Raw genomic sequence first — 20,016 nt, 5'->3', positions numbered from 1 at the left:
TTCTGTGTCTTTCAGACATGGTGGAGGACGAATGGCTTAATGAATGAACAGACATGATTACCCAGACCACAGTGTTTTCTGAGAAAGGCCCACAGCTTAACTTACTTCTGGTGCCAGTTTTTATTTACCTTAGAGTAATTTGAAACTTGAACCCAGTTTCCTATTATTCTTCAACAGATACTTGGTATCTGTCACAAGAGGAAGATGTAAAAAAAAATTCAGAAATGGAATTCATAGTTGAACAAATATGATATGAGTGAGTCATTGAACTGAGTTATATTTTCAGTTACTGTAGTAGAAAGAAGGGTAGGCCGGGTATGGTGGCACACACCTGTAATCCTAGGACATGGGAGACTGAGGCGGGAGGACCACCGGTTCACAGCCAGCCTCTGCAACCTAGCAAGGCTCTACTTCAAAATAAAAAATAAAAAAGTAGGGCTGAAGGTGTAGCTCAGAGGGAGGATGCTCCGTCCCCATGGGTTTAATCCCCGTGGGTTCAGTTTCCCATAGAAGAAAAAAAAAGAAATAAAGGAAGGAAGGAAGGAAGGAAGGAAGGGAGGGAGGAAGGAAGGGAGGGAGGAAGGAAGGGAAGAAGGAAGGGAGGGAGGGAAAGGAAAGGAAAGGAAAGGAAATAGTTTTCTGACAATTGGCTGGGGTATGTAGCCCAGTGGTAGAGGGGTTTGAGGTTCAATCCCTAACACGAGAGAAAGAAAAGGAGATAAACAAAAACTCTAGTTAAAAATTAATCACTTTGCTCTTTACCTATATTAAACTATACTTTCAAAAAATGATATGTTGTATCTCACAATAATAGTAAAATAATAGACACGCTTTAAATTGTTAACATTGAATATCTCTGTGCAGGAGTTTAGAAATGGGTAAAGCAAAGAAAAGTACTTTTACTTTAAACATTTTTGTATCTTAGGAATTTTGTGTTGAGAACTTTTGTCTTAATAAATTTTTTAAAGACAAAAAGGAGGAAAAGAAAAAGAAAAGACTGACCCTTTCATTTTCTTTCAGCCTTACCATACTTATTTAGCAAAGTAGGTTGCTTGATACTCAAAAATATTATCACTTTGTACAAGTTGGACTCTCAGTTTACCTTTCTTTTTTTATGAAGTAATGGGGATTGAATCCTCAGGCATTCTACCTTCAAACTACACCACCAGTCTTATTTTTTATTCTTTATTTTGAACAGGGCCTCACTAAATAGTTGAGGCTGGCCTCAAACTTGAAATCCTCCCATCTCAGCCTCCCAAGTACTAGAATTACAAGTATGTACCACCACACCTGGCTTTGGACTCTAGGATTTAAAGAAATACTGTTTCACTGAAGCTACTTCCAGGAATGTGAATTTATTAAGAAGTGACATATGGAAATAAGAAGGAAGGAATCTATGCCCCATGACCTATCCTTGAAGGATCCACAAAGGATCCTTGAAGCAACATAGCCAAATCTTGTGAATAAGAAATACAGGCAAACTTCAAAGAAACTAGCCCTTAGTCTAGGCATGTAAAAAATGTATAAGATATAATAGGCTCTAATCCTCTAGCTATTAGTAAAGGATTATTACGACCTCCTCTGGAGCTCTACCCATTCTGTCAGTCTCTTGTTTCTTTCTGTGTCTTTCAGTCTAATTCATCTGACTGTTTTCTCACTGAGTTCTTATGGGTCTCTAAAGGCATACCACCTCAGAGACAGTTAACTCGTAAGCTCCATCACCATCCGATACAAGGTCCCCTACTGAACACAGCTCCAACGCCAGATCCCTTCTTAAGAGTTGGTTCTAGGTCCAGTGCAAGGACTCTGTGGGGCTGTTAGTTTCCCTCAGAGAGGTTCTATTAATGACACTCAATGCACAATTGATCAGCCTTTAGTCTACCCATTAAGGAAAGAATTGAAACAAATTTTAAATGAAATTTTCAGTATAACAGTTTTTCAGTCACATATTACATTTTAACAACTTATATTTTCATTAATTTTCAGAGAATATATAAAAATCTCCATATTTTTATACTCATGAGTCCTGTAGGACCTAACTTCCGCCAGAATTGCAGAGCATGCCCTTCCATGATTAGCTCCTGCACAATCGATTGGTATGAGAAGTGGCCAGAAGAAGCTCTCTTTATTACAGCCAACTCTTTCTTAAAAGAAAAGGTGAATTTAGAGAACAGACAGGTAAATATCCAATGCAAATGAAATGTTTAGTTTATTAACAACATCTTACAGTATTTTATCTTAGAAAAGCAATTAACCCTAGGTGAGTAAAAATAAACAACCTTAAGCCAGATTATGAAATAAGTCAATTTGTTTGTCTTGATTACTTCTCAGTTCCCCCTATTTTCTGCTCCCTAACCTGTTATATTTCAAAGATGCTCAGATTCTGCATTGCCTGGGTATTTTCACCATTCTGGTAAACAGCAGATAAATTCTATGAAGGGAAACAACCTCTATTTTGCATAGAAAACCCTCTGGTAAAGATTCTGAAACCTACTGTGAATACCCTATGAGTTGCTCTGGCTTGGCTTCAATAGCAAAACTACAAAGAAATAAAAACATAATCTATGATATAAATTTAGCTCTAGATTGATAAGCCACAAGTCAGTCAGAGTCTGTTCGTAAAGATCCTACAGGGTTCAAATAACAGAAAAGGGGAAAGGAGTGTTGACAAAAGATATAAATGCCTAGAGGACTAAAAATTAAGGTGGGACTTAATAAGGGGTTTATATTAGTCAGGGTTCACTAGAGTTCATAGAACTCACAGGATATGTATATGATAGAAGGGAATTTATCAAATCAGCTTATAGTCTGAAGCAGCATAGTCCCAAGTAGCCCTGCAGGTAGAGAGCCCAAGGAACAGCAGACTGTCAAAAGAGCCAATAGCGGGGCTAATTAACTACTAATTCAGTCCCGGTCCAAGATGGAAAGTCCAAGAAAATCTCCAGAGAAACACTGGGGAAGCTCCATTTCAGAGAGCTGAAGGCCAGTATCTCAAACAAGAGCAGATGCACTTTTTTTCAAGAAGAACCACGTATGTATCCATTCGGCCTTCTCCCTCTTTCATCCAGGTCCTGTGTCTATCAGAACCATGCTGCCCACATTCAGGACAGGACTACCCCTTCAACCTGCCATTACATGAACCAGTCATCTCACCAGCACACCCAAAGTCACATAACCTTTGGTGTTTCCTCATCCAGTCAACAGTCTAGACAGTCCACCCTTGTCAATCTGACTCCTGATCCTGCCTCTTTAAATCATATTAATATTCAAATAGACATAACAACAATATCAAAATCTCACCAAACGTGATATAACTATCCCATGTACAACCGAAAATGCACCAGTTATTTCCCCTGAATAGGAGGTGCATTTGTCAGCAATCTCACAGATATAATCTAAAAGACTTGACCATATGACTTAGAGGTAGAAAGATTTCCTAGCCCATGGTTTGGTGTTCAGTCCATGTAAGTGTGGGACCAGGGACCATGGATCTCAGAGCGTGGCGACTGGGAACAGAGAAAGAGCACAAGGCTTCACCCACATCATGGAGACCAGAAGCAAGGGAGAAATTAAGGAGAGGAAGAACCGTATATAATCCCCAAGGTTGCACTCTCTCCATCCTCTCTAGCCACACCCTACCGACCTAGGCTACCACTCAAATAAATCCATTACAATGGTTTTATCCACTGCTGGAATTTCAGCCTTCATGACTTAATTACATCAACTCCAAACTCTTAATTTATGAGCTCTTCAAGGGGCCATTTTATATCTAACTATAAGAAGGCTGCTTAGTTTTCTGAGTTGGTCAGCTTTTTGTCACTGCAAACAAAATACCTGACATGAACAACTTAGACTATGAAAAATTTAATTTGACTCATAGTTTCAGAAGTTTTCAGTCCATGGTTGGCCATCTCCATTGTGTTGGACCCAAGATGAGACATAATATCATGATAGAAGGACATAGCAGAATAAACCTGGTCATATCACAGCAGCCAGGAATCAGGGGGTAGTGGGGATCTGGGGACAAGATATAATACCCAAGAGTACATCTCCAAGGACACATTTCCTTCTACTAGATCCCACCTCATACACTTTCCATTACTTTCCATTAGTACATTCAAATTATCAATTCTTTGATGGATTGATGAGGTCAGAGCTCTCATGATCCAATCACCTCCTAAGGGCTCTACTCCTAAACATGCCACAAAGAAGACCAAGCCTTCATCACTTGAGACTCTGGGGAAAAAAGCTACATCTAAGCCATAATACTCTGTCCCTATCTTCCAAAGGCTCATGTTCATCTTACAATGCAATATGCTTTCAATCTATCTCTAGGAGCCCCACAGTCTTAACAGTTCCAGCATTGCTCAAAAGTTTAAGTCCAAAGTCTCCTCTGAAACTCAAAGCAAACTCTTAGCTGTGAGGATATATATGTATGTATATATATATATATATGTATGTATATATATATATATATATATATATGTGTGTGTGTGTGTGTGTGTGTGTGTGTGTGTGTGTGTGTGTGTGTGTGGTGTGTGTGTGTGTATGCAAGTTATATACTCCCAACATACAATGGCACAAGCTAAAAATTCTCACTTCAAAAGGGAGGAATAAAAGCATAGAAATAAGGCATGAAACGAAAGCAAGATGGAAACCCAACAAGGTAAACATTAAGTCCTGTAGGTCTGCTGTTGGCATCCAGGGCACATGGTATTGGGCCTGTGGCAGCAGAGCACCCATGTGCTCTCTTCTCAAAGCAAAGTGTTTCAAATGACTTTTCTCATTATTCTTGAGCCTTTGATGAGTAGGGTCTGGCCAATACCTGGGATTCCCTCAAATCATCTTTTCTATTGTTCCAGTGCAAAGTGCTTAGCTGCTTGTTAATGGCAGTAATTTCTTCAGCAACCAAGACTACCTTGGCTCCAATTTTACATGTGCTTCTCTGGCCAAATTGAAAAATTTTAAAGTCTTTCTGCCTTTCTCCTGATTCTCACTATAAACATGACTATATGCTGCCAGCAAAATTTATGCCACATCTTGAATGCTATGCTTCCTTCTGCCAGATTAATTAGTCTGTAACCTATAAATTTAGTCTTATGCAAAGTCTTAGGATATGGAAAAAAAGAAGAGAAGTTATTTGCCATAATGTAACATGAATGGTCTGTAGTCCAATTCCCAATAGCACCCTCATTCCCATCTGAAAGCATGAATAAAGACTATTGCCTTTATTGTCCACATTTCTATCAGCATTCTGGTCTTCTGAGCTCCATCAGAATTTCTCATTAAGGTCCACTTACAACATTCTAAGGCTTCTCTAGCCTACATCTCTAAGCTTTTTCAAATTCCTCTTGCAAACCACTTCCAAAGACTTTTTAGCCACATGGTTGGATATAGTCACTGCAATGACCCCACTTCTTGGTATCAATTTTCTGTTAGTCAACTATTCATCACTGTGATGAAAATACCAGGTATGAAAAACTGAAAGGAGGAAATATGTTTTTTGGCTTATGGTTTTAGAAGTTTCAGTTCATGGTTGCCATCGCCATTGCTCTGGGCCTGAGGTGAAACAGAATGTTATGGCAAAAGAGTGTGGTCTAGGAAACTGCTTAGCTCATGGCAGCAAGGAAGGAGATTTGAAAAAGGAAGGAGCCAGAGACAAGATACAGCCCCCCAAGGGCCCACTCCCTCAAACAGGCTCCACCTCCCACAGCCTCCACCACCTCCCAGTAGTTCATTCAACGAATTAGACCATTCAATGAATTAGACTACTGATAAAATGCCAAAAAAAAAAAGGTAGAGACATGGTGGAACCATAAAGAAAGTGTATCTAAATCAAAAGTGAACAGCGATGAGCTAGGCTTGATGGACTTGATGGGTAACTAATACTTGGTTATATCTAAACCTGAATTCCCTTCCAGTCTAAGAAATGGGACGCTACTTCTATTCTGTTCTTGCTTACTTACATATCTTTGGGGCCCTCACATTTTTGTAGCTTTTATTTTACTCAAAGAAACTTCCTTGACTATCTTGCTATTGATAACCACTTTAAGAAATGAATGAGAGATGAAGAAAGCATCATTGCATGTGGCCACTGATGTAGGTATGCTAAGTCCTTGGATGGCTGTAGCAGAAATGAGGATAGAGCCAAAAAGAATGAGTCTAGTACACTAATAATGATTAGCTATACTGTGGCCTCTTTTACTCACCACTACCCCAACCATTAAAGTTTATATTATTTGTGGTCCAATTCATCCAGGACCTTTCTCTGCAACATCTCATCTCAGAAATGATAAACTATTTAAAGTTGTTCACGGTATTCAGTTTCTCTTCTTTTAATGTGTATTCATTTTGCTTTCTTTTACTTCTTAAAAATTTTTACTCTCCAGAACTTACAAGAAAAATTTGCCCCAACATGTGTTCAAATCCACAAAAGCATAAAGCACATGAGTACAGAGTACTTCCAAGAAACCGGAAGACATTATTATATCACTCCCAGAAGCTACTTGCAATTCCTGGAAACATTTGCATACTTTTTGAGGTCACGAGAGGAGGAGATGCAAATGAAGAGGTAAGACTTTGAGACCAAATAAGAAACATGTACTTTATGTTGGTGCATTAATGTATAAAGATGAGACACAAATACAAAATGGTGAACCTAGACTTACCTTGTCCATAGGGAAAACAGCTAAACACTGCAGATCTTAAAAGAGATCCAGTGGCTATTTCCTCTGAGTACAGAGGCCACCCCTCTGTCAGCAAGGCTGACAGATTTAGCCAGTAATTATGAGCCCTTGTTAGACTCAGACAGTGGATTACTTTCATAGACAATGAAAGCAAGTATAGACAATGTTCACTTAAATAGAGAATGGCTAAAAGTGTTACCCTCCGTGCCCTCATCCAATCAGATGACACCAAAAGAAAGAGGACCTGATTGATGACTGCACCACAGATAATTGGGACACGCAGTTTTCAGGAGCACATGTCAGACTGCAGCTAACTATTTTTACAGCTTTCAGCTATACCTGTGGAGGTGGGGGCAGAAGTCAAAACCTTCCTTACTGTTTTTCATAGCTCTAGGAATTGAACCCAGGGCTTTGAGCATACAAGACAAGGACTCTGCCACTAAGCTACACCTCCACCAGCTCCTCATTCCTAATCAGAACCCAGAATACATTGAGAAACTGTATTTCATGACAGTCTTTCAGGAAGATAGGGAAATGAGTGGGAAACAACCTCTCAGCTTCTGTTCACAAACATCCCTTGTTCTGTGTCCTGGGAGGATCATCAGGAGATCCGCCAAGTCTCAGATGAGTTGCAGTTGAGATGGCCCATGTGGAGGCTTGCAAGCTCGCCAGGGCCCCATGGTAGAACCATTCCTCTGCAAGTCCATCCCCAGACAAGTCTTTTTTTTAAAGTAGCTACTTCATCAGATATCCTGATTAATTGTACCAGTAGAGGCTTGAACCAAATGCATTCTCTTTGGCTTAGGGAACATTGAATGAGAGTAGCCATGTCTATGACTCCCTCTTGGCAGATAGACCACAGCCAGGCTCCTTATTTGAAGCCAAGCTAATTAAAAATGTTACTCATACAGATGTGTCAAGAAGCATTGGAAATTTCTCACACTCTGCCTCACCTGGCCAGCAGGATGTGCAGAACAATGTGACTTTTATCACCACTCATGCTAAAGAATTTAAACTAGTTCCCAGGTAACAGACAACTATAGGTCTAATGTTTACATAAGAAGTAGTAGTAGTAATCTTTGGAAGGTCACAATATCAAGGCTATCCTCAGAAACTTAGGGAGATCCTTTCTCAGAAATAAAAAACAAAAAGGGCTGAGGTGTATCTCAGTGGTAGAGCACCTTGGGTTCAATCCCTGTAAAGAAAAAAATTATATAAAGAAATAGTAGCCACCTTGATAGTAGCTTTTGCTAATGTGGGATCGGGGCTTAATTTAATTAAGTTTTGTAAACAGGTAGTTGAACTGATTCAACATCAGTTAGATTTAGAAAATTTGGAATAGACTATTAATATAATGAGCTAAAGGAATCATGTCAGAGTTCAGAAAGTTAATCTTGTTCTACTATACAAGTAAAGTCTGTCCTCTGTCCGTTCCTAGAGTTGGCAGCTTCTGGGACATTTCTGTTATAGTTTGATTTTTGTTGATTTTAGTAGTTAAAATGAGGATAATGGCAACAGCCTAGGTAAATCGGCCAGATGCCCTTACCAGTATTAGAGTCAAGAGAGATTATTGGGCCATCCTTCCTTTTTCTGAGTCCTGGGGCCTAAGGTGTTCTCTCCCTCCGGCCCAGGATTGTTGCTATCTGTTCACAACTATATAATTGAAACAGCCAAACCCTGTCACAATTGTGTCTTTTATCATTCCCCTCATGTCCTGCCCACACACATGTCCAGATGGCTCAGTGGCTTCTTCCTTACACACCTTGGAGTATCTTAGAACAACTCTCACCAGAGCCACCTAAGGTCTGGCACCTTATGTGCACGATCGTTTATCATCATTATTCGTAACTGCCCATGTCTAGCATAGACAGCTAGGTGGCTAAAGAAGTACTAGGCTTAAAAATTTTGTTTAAAAAAATTTTAAAAAAAAAAGAAGTACTAGGCTTTAGTTCCAGCTTTTCTTTGCTACCCACATATTTCCATAGCCGTTTTCAAGGGGTAAACAATGCGAGAAGAAAAAGTAGGAAGAGTTGGTTATATGGTTTGAGTCTTTTACAGCCAACCTGGGACTCTTCCCCACCCCCAAATTCATAATTAAATACTTTGCTTAAATTGGAGGTACCTTCTGGGGAATTATTACCTGGAAAGTCTAAATTGCCTGTCTTAAGTATGTGCTCCACTGGGAACTGAGCCTCAGCTGTCCGGGTATTTTTTCAGCCTTTCCTTAGCATTTTTTTTTTTTTCGGTACTGGGCATGGAACCCAGGGGTGTTCTACCTATGAGCTATACCCCCAGCCCTATTTTTCAGTCTTTATTTTGAAACAAGGTCTCACTGAGTTGTGACATGCCTCCCTAAGTAGCTGAGGCTGTCCATGAACCATGATCCTCCTGTCTCTGCCTCCCAATTACTGAGATTACAAGCATGCCCCATCACGTCCAGCCTATTTTCTTTTTAATGGTCTCTTTTCTTTATCAAGTTTAGGAAACTCCCTCGGATTCCTACTTTCATAAGCATTTTATTATGAATTTTGTCAAATACTTTTTCTATATCAGTTGATAGAATCATGTTTTTTCTTCTTTAGCCTATGAATATGGTGGCTTATATTGATTGACTTTCAAATACTGAACTAATCTCGCATCACTGGAATAAACCCCATTTGGCTATGATGTATAGTTCCTTTTATATATTTTCAAATTATATTTGATAATATTTTGTTACATATTATGCCTTCTTAATACAGGTTGAGCATCAGGTTGAACTCAGAAATTCAAACTTTCTTGAGCATTGATGTGACACTTTAAATATATCCCTATGAATCTTATTATCATATAATAATTATCAGCCGGGCGTGGTGGCGCACGCTTGTAATCCCCGTGCTTGGGAGGCAGAGACAGGAGGATCACGCAGGTTCGAAGCCAGCCGCGCGCGCTGGCTTAGGAGACCCTGTTTCCAAATAAAAATGTAAAAATAGGTCTGGGAGTGTAGCCCGGAGGTAGAAGGGCTTCCAGGTACCACCAATAATAATAATTATTATTATTATCTTATTATTTATTATCTTATTATCATATAATAAGATATAAGGAAGGAGGAGAGGGAAAAATGAAGGAAATTAAACACCAAATAATGTGATATGCGTATGTGAGTGTATCACTATGAACCTCACTACTGTGTATAATTACAGTGCACTAACAAAAAAAATTTAATTTCCAATTTTGGAGCATTTCAAATTTTTTGATTAGGGATGCTCAGCTGAAGACCTCTATGCAAATATTCCAAAATTCAAAAAACTCCAAGATCTGAAACACTTTTAGTGCCAACCACTTCCCACAAAGGAGGCTCCACCCATGCTTTTCTTTTCTTTCAGAGATCGTTTCCACACAGGTCTCTCCAAGATCCTGGAAGCTACCGCACTAGTTACGGAGATGCAAGAGGAGCTCTTGATTCTTGGCCCTCAAATAGAACAAAAAACAAAGGTGTGCCTGATTTGAAATCTCTTTTAAAGATTTCATGGTCTAATACAGAACAATGATTGGGAAAGGCTATAATAGTTGTCAAAAGTGAGTTCAGATTTCAGCTTCACTATCATGGTATCAAGGTAGCAGCTCAACGTTGAAGACATGACTTTACCTCTTTTAGTCTTAATCTCAAATCTGTAAAATGAGTGAAAAACAAAACAACAATAGCAAAATAGTAACCTGAGTATATTTTAATAATTCACTCTGATACAGGTACGTAATTAATTGTAGAAAATTTATGTAAAAAAGTTCCCTAGCTAATTAATTAAATCTATCTCAAATAAGCAGTCTGCAAAATATTCTAAAATTTATCATTTGTCATTGTTCTTTATGTGTCTTATATGAGATATTTATTTTAGTTATCCTAATTAAACTATTAAGTATGTTTCAAAATTACTTTGATAAGCCGTGCGTGGTGGTGCACACTTGTAATCCCTGCGCTTGGGAAGCTGAGACAGAAGGATCACACGGGTTCGAAGCCAGCCTCAGCTACTTAGTGAGGCTCTCAGCAACTTAGTGAGACCCTGTTTCCAAATAAAATATAAAATAGGTCTGGGAGTATAGCCCAGAGGTAGAAAGCCTCTGGGTTCCACCCCCAGTACCACAAAAAAATTATTTGATAAATGTTATAATACTGAAACAATCTATATGAATTTTTTTCTTCAAAAAGAGATCATGTCTCAAAATTTATTCTAATAAAAATTGTCTGATTCCTTAGGAAACAGAAACACTGATGGAAAAACTACAGAAAGATTCACAAGTAGTTGAGAAAGTTCAGATGCTTGTTAAACAGGATGAAGAAATTGTGGCAGAAGAAGTAAGAATTGTGGAGGATTATGCTCAGGTAAAGTTAAAATATAATCAATAAAATGATTTGAAATTTGCAAAGTTATTTCCTAATCCCTAAGCATAAAGATTAAAGTACCCTGAAATGGCCGGGCGTGGTGGCGCACAGCTTGTAATCCCCGTGCTTGGGAGATGGAGACAGGAGGATCATGCAGGTTCGAAGCCAGCCTTGCTTGGCTTAAGAGACCCTGTTTCCAAATACAAAAAATACAAAAAATGGGTGTCTGGGAGTGTAGCCCGGAGGTAGAAGGGTTTCCAGGAACCCCAGTACCACCAAAAAAAAAGTGCCCTGAAATGTACAGTGCCCCAACTCTGGATACTTTTAAAATCAGGACAAATATTTATTGAGTCCCCACTACACTATTAAAGTAGGGAGTACAAAAATACACAGTCCCCATTCTTGAAAAATCCAAGTCCTAAGAGTTCTGCCGGTTACAATGACAGAAACTCGTTCCTACCAAGTCAAAAATGCATATGGCCTCCAAGAGGAACTTCTGCAGCAAGGATGGCAGCTCTAGGGTCAGGCCATTCAGTGACTGTTGCTTCATTGTTCACTGAATGGTTCTTTTTCTAAACTTTTTTTTCTTTTTCTCTTTCCTCCCTGCACTCCCCTGTCAAATCAGCAGCTACTTATGCTTGGAGCGCTTGGAGGAGGTGGAAGATGGGGCTTCATCTGTTTGCCTTTTTTTTTTTTTTTTTCTGTACTGGGGATGAAACCCAGGGGCATTGTACCTCCAAGCTACACCATCAGCCCTATTTTTTTTTCCAGTCTTTTTATTTTGGAAACAGGGTCCCACTGAGTTGCAAAGTGCCTCACTAAGTAGCGGAGGCTGTCCATGAACCAGGATCCTTTGGTCTCAGCCTCCTGAATGCTGGGATTATAAACATGTGCCACCACACCCGGCTGTCTTCCATTTTTTTTATTCAAGCAATTTCATCAATTATGTACACAGGCACAAGCCTACACCCCTATGGGGGGCCAGAGGCTACTGGCAAAGCCATATCCCTGGGGCCTAAGTTCAAGGAACCATGGCCTTTCCCTATAACCACACCCCACTCCACACTCTTTGCTAGGGCTGAGCTGGCTCATGGACCCAGAACAATATCTGTGTTTAAGCACTGTATGTTTCAAGATATTCTTTGCTGGTACAGCTCCCTTGATTGTTTTCTGCAGTTGTAGGCACTCTGTGGTGGGGTTAATTTCTAACCTGGTGGGGTCCCGGTGGGGCGAGCTGTGTATCGATGCTTAAGAAATTTCAAGCTAAAACTTTCTTCTGCTATTGTGTAAACTGAGTGGTACCAGAGTAAACTTGCTCCTCTAGGTAAACTCTCTTGGTCACCAGCCCTCGAGAGTCCTCCTGATCCTGCTTTTCTATGTGAAGTCTTTTCTTTCCCGTTCCCCACCTCCTCCCCTCAGGTGATCCTCCCAGAGTTGTGCTGGACTTGGCACAGCCCTAGTATGTATGTAATTTTTTATTTGTAAATTATATATAAGAGCGACTATCATGGGCTAATATCCCAAACACAGTAAATACTTAAGACAAGACTTACTGTGAACCATGGTGAATGTAAATACGTATTTCGAGTAGTCCTCTTGGTAGTTTCAAAATAGTTTAATTGACCTGTTGTCAATACGATGATCTTATAACCTGGCTAAAGAAAAGTTCATGCCAGGAATTAAAAAATGTAATAGCCTGGCTTTTCCTTGTTGCTTCCTTGTGCTTTCGTTATTAGCATCACTTTTCTTCCATTCAAAGTTCTTTTCAGAAATCTGTTTAAGCCGCCTGCCCATTTTTGATAGCTTACAAGTTTCTTTCAATTTCATAAACTCATTATTGACAATGTCATGAACGTATTTAGGATTTTTATCAAATATAGTATAAGCAGGCATGGTATTTTGAGATTTCTTGCATAGTGATTAATTTTAAATACTGTTAAAATTGATGACATTTATTAACCAGTTTCTTATCAAATGTTCATTATGGAGGTATTTTCTGATATTCATGTCATTTTCATTAATGCCAACATTTCTTACAAACTCAACAAGAAATATAAAGCTTTCCCAATATGACCATATGATTTCTTCTTCACTAATTAGATTATTGAAAAATAATCTTATTATTACTTTATTACTTGTACCTTAAATATATTTATTCCTCAATAAATTATTGCTTTGGGCATAATCTGAAAGTTTTTATTATAATTCACTCCTCAATATAGGAGTAATCTCTACTAATTTGATCATTCAAATACTTTTGTTTTAATATTCCACAAACTTTTATCTATACTATATGTGTAGATAAATTAAAAGTTAAACAACAAGGTACTTTTTGCAATTCTGCATAAAGGACCTATAATTTCTCACTTATTTCATTGAAATATTCCAAAATGTCTTTCTAAGTACAGCAATTATTACTTCAAAACCTAGAAATTCTGATGAATTCTGTTTTCCACAACTTCCATTTTAAAAATACATGGTACCTGGGCATGCCATCACACACTTATAATCCTAGGACTTGGGAGGCTAAGACAGGATTGCAGGTTGGAAGCCAGAATGTGATTACTTACTTTCAAAATAAAAAGTCTGAGGATGTAGCTCAGAGGTAAAACATCCCTGGTGAAAACCCCCATACCACACAAAAAAGAAAAATACATGGTAGATTTAGAATAGTATATGGTACTTAGCAAGTATACTTCTGAGCTTCCATTTTAAGTAGGTATTGATGAAAATCTAACCCTCCACTTAAAATTTTACACATCTAATAAATGGAAAGATTATCCACATACAAGCTTCTGGGTTCTTACTTTGCAAACCTTGTTTCCCCTTTGTTAACCTCATACTTCTGGTGCCAGAAACTATAGGAAAAGTTTATATTGCAATATGACTTTGGCCCTGCAACTCAATGTCCCATCACCAAAAGAGTTGGAAAAGTGGACAACAGAAATCTTCTGGAAGCCATGTCTATTCCAGATAACTTACAATAAGTCTGTGCAGGGAAGTTGTTGTAGGAAATAAAAATTAATCCCAAAAACTGTTTAGCTGGATCCCAAAACTGTCCACAGCCACTCTAGCATCACCAGACTTGATAGGAAACCTGGCAAAGTGTGAAGAGAGATCTGCTTTGACTGATCAGTGTAAATGTGTTAGCAGGTCTAATAAAAACGTCTGAACCTGAAAGGGTCTCTGCATGGGAGAAGCTGACGATTAGGCTTCATTCACTTCCAGGTAGTCCCACCTTTAACTGGACCACTCACTCCTCAAAAGGGCATCCTTAATACTTAACTGAGTCTAGAAGAGGCAGCAGAAGTTAGTCAGTGTTTGTGCTTCCCAGTGATACCTTCTCATCAGGGACTAGATAATACACTACATTTGGAACTATGGCAGGTGTTTACAATGGTATAAGCATGTGTGAACATATCTAAGTCATGCAAGATGGATAGATGAACCAGAATTGTAAACTTTCAATTATATTTTATAGCTTTGACATATACAAATTTTAATAGGCAAATATATTCATTCTTATATATTTGGGGGCTTAATTTTTATTGCAGAAAACTTCCAGTGAACTAAAAAATGTGCTTCCAGCTCTAGAAAAGGCAATTGTGGCTCTAAATGCCCTGGATAAAGCTGATGTTGCTGAATTAAGGTAACTAATTTACCTATATTTCTTCTAAATTGGCAAAGCTCAGAATAAAACATAAATGCATGGTAAAAGTTACTAAGTCTACACTTCCATTTTGGATTAATTCTTTTTTATTCACCTCGGTTATGTTAAATTTTTCATTACAGGATGTATTCATTCGAGTCACCCCTCCATGCCAGTCTGGTATGGAGCTGTACCTATCCTCTGTATTTCTATCTTTCTAATAAACTTCTTTAAATCTTCAAAAAAATTTTTTCATTACATGGTGTATCTACCATGTGTATGATGTTATCAGTTTTAAAGTATATCAGTATTTTAAGAAAAAAAAAATAAAACCAAACTACAAGGTGCCATTTTTATAGACCTAAATAATTAGATGTAAAATTTTACATTGTAGAACTGATCAAATATAATATTGCCTGAAGTTCAGTTCCAAAAGTAAAAGAATTATGTGCCACTGCTGTATATGCCAGTTTTGCTGTAGTTTCTGGGATCCTTAGGAATTCACTGATGTGCAACTGACACTGCAATGCTGATTATTACCACAAGGTGTCACCATAGAAGCTACTTTCCTTTGCCTTGTTCAATTTTTTTTTTTTTTTTTTATTGGTGCACTGTATTCATACATCATAGTGGGATACAAACTTTTGTAGACATACATGCACACATTGCCCAGTCAGCCCCCACCCGATCCCCACCCCATTCTCTCCCCATCCCTCCTTCCCATGCTTGGCTTAGTGGTTGAAATCTAGTATTATAGCAATTTATCCAAAATTAAAAATGATAATCTCACATAACAGTTTCATTTGTCTGATACCAAGCTTTTGATGACTTAAAGATAACATTTCAATATTTCTTTTTACTTTCTTTCTTACCAGAGAATATTTTTTTTCTATTTTTTTTAGGTGAAACTATCATATATTTATATATTTATTTTTCAGGAAAAAAAAATCTATCCTAATATGGAATATGGACTCTAGATACCCAAAACGATCTTGAAAAAGAACAAAGCTAGAAGATATATATTTTTTGTTTTCAAACCATATAAAGCTACAATAATTGAAACAGTGTAGTACTATTCTAAAGGCAGATATATAAACCATTGGAGTTAAATAAAAGCCTAGAGATAAAGTCTTCCCTATATTGTCAAGTTATTTTTGACAAGGTTTCCACAAACATTTGGTGGTGTAAATAATAATCTTTTAACTAAATATTGTTGAAACATAATAATTACATGGAAAAGAATAAAGTTGGACCCTTACCTAATCCTATATACAAATATTAACTCAAAATAGATAAAAGACCTAAATATAAATCTTAATACTATACTTTTAGGAGAAAATCTGGGTCATAAAACCTCACAACATTGAAATTGGCAGTGATTTCTTGGATATGATTTCAATGGCACAGGCAACAGAAGAGTATACAAACTCCTTAAAAAATAAAAAAAATATATTGTATATCCAAAGACAATGTAAACAGAGTTAACAGTTACTAATAGAATGGGATAAAATATTTCCAAATGCTATATCTGAAGGTATATTAATATTCCAACTAGGAATCCTAAAAATTAACAACAATAAAGGCAAACAATACAACTTAGAGATAGGTAAAAGACTAACATAAGTAATGAATCTCCACAGATAACCAATCTTAGTTGACTGTTGGATGGAAACTCTTGTTTCTCTGGTTCTGGTGTGTGTTACCTATTTCTTCTTTGTAGTTAATCTCTTTGAGTATTTTCTCTAGTGCTGGTTTTGAAGACATAAATTCCTTGAGTTTCTGTTTGTCATGGAAGCTTCTTATTTCTCCATCTAATTTGATAGAAAGTTTTGCTGGGTAGGAAATTTTTGGCTGGAAGTTGTTTTCTTTCAGAGTTTGGAATATGTTACTCCAAGCCCTTCTGGCTCTCATGACTTGGTTTGGGAAGTCTGGAGTGATTCTAATTGGCTTGCCTCTGAATGTCACTTGGCCTTTTGTTTTTGTTGCCTTTAAGATTCTCTGCTTGGCTTCCACATTGGTCATTTTGACAATTATGTGGCGTGGGGATCCTCTTCTCCGATCCTGTCTAAAGGGAGTTCTATAAGTTTCCTGGACCTGTGTATCGACCTCTTGCTCTATGTTTGGAAAATTTTCTGCTATTACTTCCTTGAAGAGATTGTTGATCCCTTTGGTTTCACTTTCTTTTCCCTCCTCTATTCCAATTATTCTTAGGTTAGCTCTCTTAAAATGGGCCCATATTTCTTCAATATCAGATTCCTGCTGTCGGATATTTTTTCCTAGATTAGAAACTATGCGTTCATTTTTGGAATGATCATCTTCTAAGAGCAAGATTCTGTTCTCCATGTGGTCGAATCGGTTGTTTGTACTTTGAATTGTTGTTTGTACAATTGAATTGTACATTAATTGTATCCTTTATCTCTTTTTGGCTCTCTCTGAGTTCTTTTCGAAGCACCTCTATTATTTCTACAGTTATTTTCCTGATTTGATCTTCTAGAAATCTCTGATTTTCTGTTTTATCAGGTTCTGATGTTGTGGGGTTGTGGGCATTCATTGCTCCAGTGTTATTCCTCTTTCCCATGATTTCGGAAGTTTGTGCCTTCTCTGGGTTCTTCCCTTGGGTCACTATGACTTCACTTAAGGTGTTCTGGATCTCGAGTCAGTAGTATCTCAGACCCCACTACTCCTTTACTGGGTTGTATCACAGAGTCTCCGACCCAGAGAGTCGATAGAGGCTGCTTTAGACTGTGGGGGGTGCCAGGTTGCACGTTCTCCTATGGTGTGATATCTCTGCCACCGCCCCTCCCCCACTGGGTCAAGTCCCAGGGAGTACAGTACTGGGATTTCTCCTCTGTGGCCCGCAATTTGACTCACTGTTCTTGAGTACGCAGATGTAGCTGTACTGGATTCGGTGAATTCTCTGCTGCTGCCGCCAGTGGCAATATGGCGCCGCTGCTACGCCCTCGGCCGTGAGGCTGGCGTATTTCTTCTTGGTTTTGATTTCCAGTCTGAATCCCTGCGGCGTGTGCTGAGCTCAGCCACTGGGAGCTTTAGATTTTACCTGCGGCGAGAAATCCCGCCTGGCTGTTCCGCAGCGGCTCACCTCGGCTTGCTGTAGCCATCCCGTGAACTTGCCGCTGCCGCTAGCAGTATGGCGCTGCTGCCGCGTCCTCAGGCGTGAGGCCGGTGTATCTCCTCTGTGGCTCTGAGCTCTGTTCTCAGTCCGCTTTCTCTCTGGAGCCTGGTGATTTTTTTGTTTCTCTGGTGATGGTGTTTTCTGGCTATGAAAGGCGCTGTTTTTGTGGTAATGGAGATTGGTTGTTAGCGGGGCTCTTAAGCCCCGCTTTTCTCGGTCACCATCTTCCCGGAAGTTTGCCTTGGTCAATTTTCAAACTTGGGTCTTCCCAGTGTAAGGAAAAGAGAAATGCATAAGGAAATAGTGGAAATAGTGGAAGAAAGTATACTTTAGGGTACAATGATCTGATCCTGTTGTTTCTATTTTCAATATTTGAGTGTGATGTTTTTAACTTGAGTGCTCCCATTGGACAAATAATGAGAATTGCATATTGTTTCCATTGTTTTTAGGAAGTAGCATTTCAATAAAAGATGTGGAAATATGGAACAAATATACCATCATATTTTTAACATATTCTTAATGCTTGTTATAAAAAATAGAAAGGGTTTTTTTTTAATCAATGTATTTTTATGGTAAAGAAGAAAGCATACAGCCTGGTGCTGTGGCAGGCTTCTATAATCCCAGCCATTCAAGAGGCTGAAGCAGGAGGATCACAAGTTCAAGGCCAGAATAGCCAACTTAGTGAGGCTATGTCTCAAAATTAAAAAAAAAAAAAAAAAGAATTTTAAGGGCTGGGGCTGTAGCTCAATGGCAGAATGCTTGCTTAGCATGCATGCGGCCCTAGGTTCCATCCCGGTACCACAGAATGCACACACACAGATTATCACCATGCTGAAGTTAAGCCACCTGTAAATGCACAGAGGAGGAAAGTCAATTCTTGGCAAGCTGCTTCTTTTTGCCTCATTCTTATGCACTTCTTCACTCATTCATTCAGCAAGTATACAAGAGCTAAAGAAAAATAAACCTGTTCCTAAATTGCTTGCATATACTGTTCATTCCTTCTTTTTTTTCATGTTAAGGGTTTTCCTTATGATATTGCTAATGTGCACTTGAAAACGCCACATAAATGAGGATGCCTTATATACAGTTTTGTTGCTCTTCTCAGGACACACAGTTGAGACCTCTGGCATGGGCACAGCTTGCTTCATCCTCTTTCTGAGCTTCTGTTTTTATAATCAAAATGCAAACAATGCCCAATAACAGCATAATCTTTTGTCACTTTGCAACATCAGGCACTAGAAGAAAGAGCAAAAAATGCAGATTGGGATATATCAGTAAGGACCCAAGACCGACTGCTCTGTGAAGTAACAACAGACTGGCATATGCAGTTCTCACTTTGAATCAAGTATTTTTTCCTGAAAGTGACACATAGATTGAGCTATAGTCAACTGAGCCCTATCTCCCCTTCAATTTACACTAAGATTTTGTAGGTAATACACGTAATACATTTCATCTTAATTTAACTTTTTTTTCTTTTTTGGTGGTACTGGGGTTCCTGGAAACCCTTCTACCTTTGGGCTACACTCTCAGACCTAATATATATATATATATATATATATATATATATATATATATATATATATAATTTTTTTTTAAACAGGGTCTCTTGAGCCAGCAAGGCCAGCTTCAAACCCGCGCGATCCTCCTGTCTCCGCCTCCCAAGCGCAGGGATTACAACCGTGCGCCACCACGCCCGGCTTAAGTTTTTCACAGGTTTGTTTAAATATTCAAACCTGGGCAAAATTGAGGAAGGGTTTATTGAGACTTGTGGTTTGGATATAGAATGTCCCTATGAAAACTCATGTATTGGCAAAAATGTTCAGAGGTGTTATAAGTGATTCATGAGTGTTCTGATCTCATTAGTGGATAAATCAATTGGTGGATTAGTAGGCTTATTGGGTGGAAAGGTAGACAGACTGTGGCTGAAAGAGGTAAGTCACTAGGCTTATGGCTCTTGCTCTCTGCTTCTCACCCATGCCTGCAACGCCATAGACATGACCTCACCTACCATGGACTGAACCCTTCCGAACTGTAAGCTCCAGGTAAATCTTCTTCCTTCGAGTTGTGGTCATCAGGTATTTGGAGACATAGCAGTGAGAATGCTTACTGAAACAGAGCTTTTGTTTCTCCTTTGTAAACTTTGTCTGTCTTTTCCTAGTTCCTCTATTGGTATCTTTCCCATTATTAC

At 38.6% G+C, this 20,016-nt stretch overlaps 1 protein-coding gene across 1 annotated transcript in view; it reads left to right on the top strand.

Moving 5' to 3' along the window:
- DNAH14 (dynein axonemal heavy chain 14) overlaps positions 1-20,016 on the top strand; it is a gene marked incomplete at both ends in the record, with an annotated part of 395,029 nt that overhangs the window by 293,005 nt on the left and 82,008 nt on the right. Inside the window, 5 exons of the mRNA XM_080698700.1 lie at positions 1,987-2,178; positions 6,390-6,571; positions 10,052-10,160; positions 10,921-11,046; positions 14,601-14,695. Of these exons, the coding sequence (XP_080554826.1) occupies positions 1,987-2,178; positions 6,390-6,571; positions 10,052-10,160; positions 10,921-11,046; positions 14,601-14,695 (704 nt within the window). The remainder of the gene's footprint in view (positions 1-1,986; positions 2,179-6,389; positions 6,572-10,051; positions 10,161-10,920; positions 11,047-14,600; positions 14,696-20,016) is intronic.

Source organism: Muscardinus avellanarius (assembly GCF_963383645.1).
Source record: "Muscardinus avellanarius genome assembly, chromosome: 7".
Classification (NCBI taxonomy): Eukaryota; Metazoa; Chordata; class Mammalia; order Rodentia; family Gliridae; genus Muscardinus; species Muscardinus avellanarius.
The sequence above is the reverse complement of the archived record's forward strand: the minus strand, read 5'-3'. Positions and strand labels throughout refer to the sequence as shown.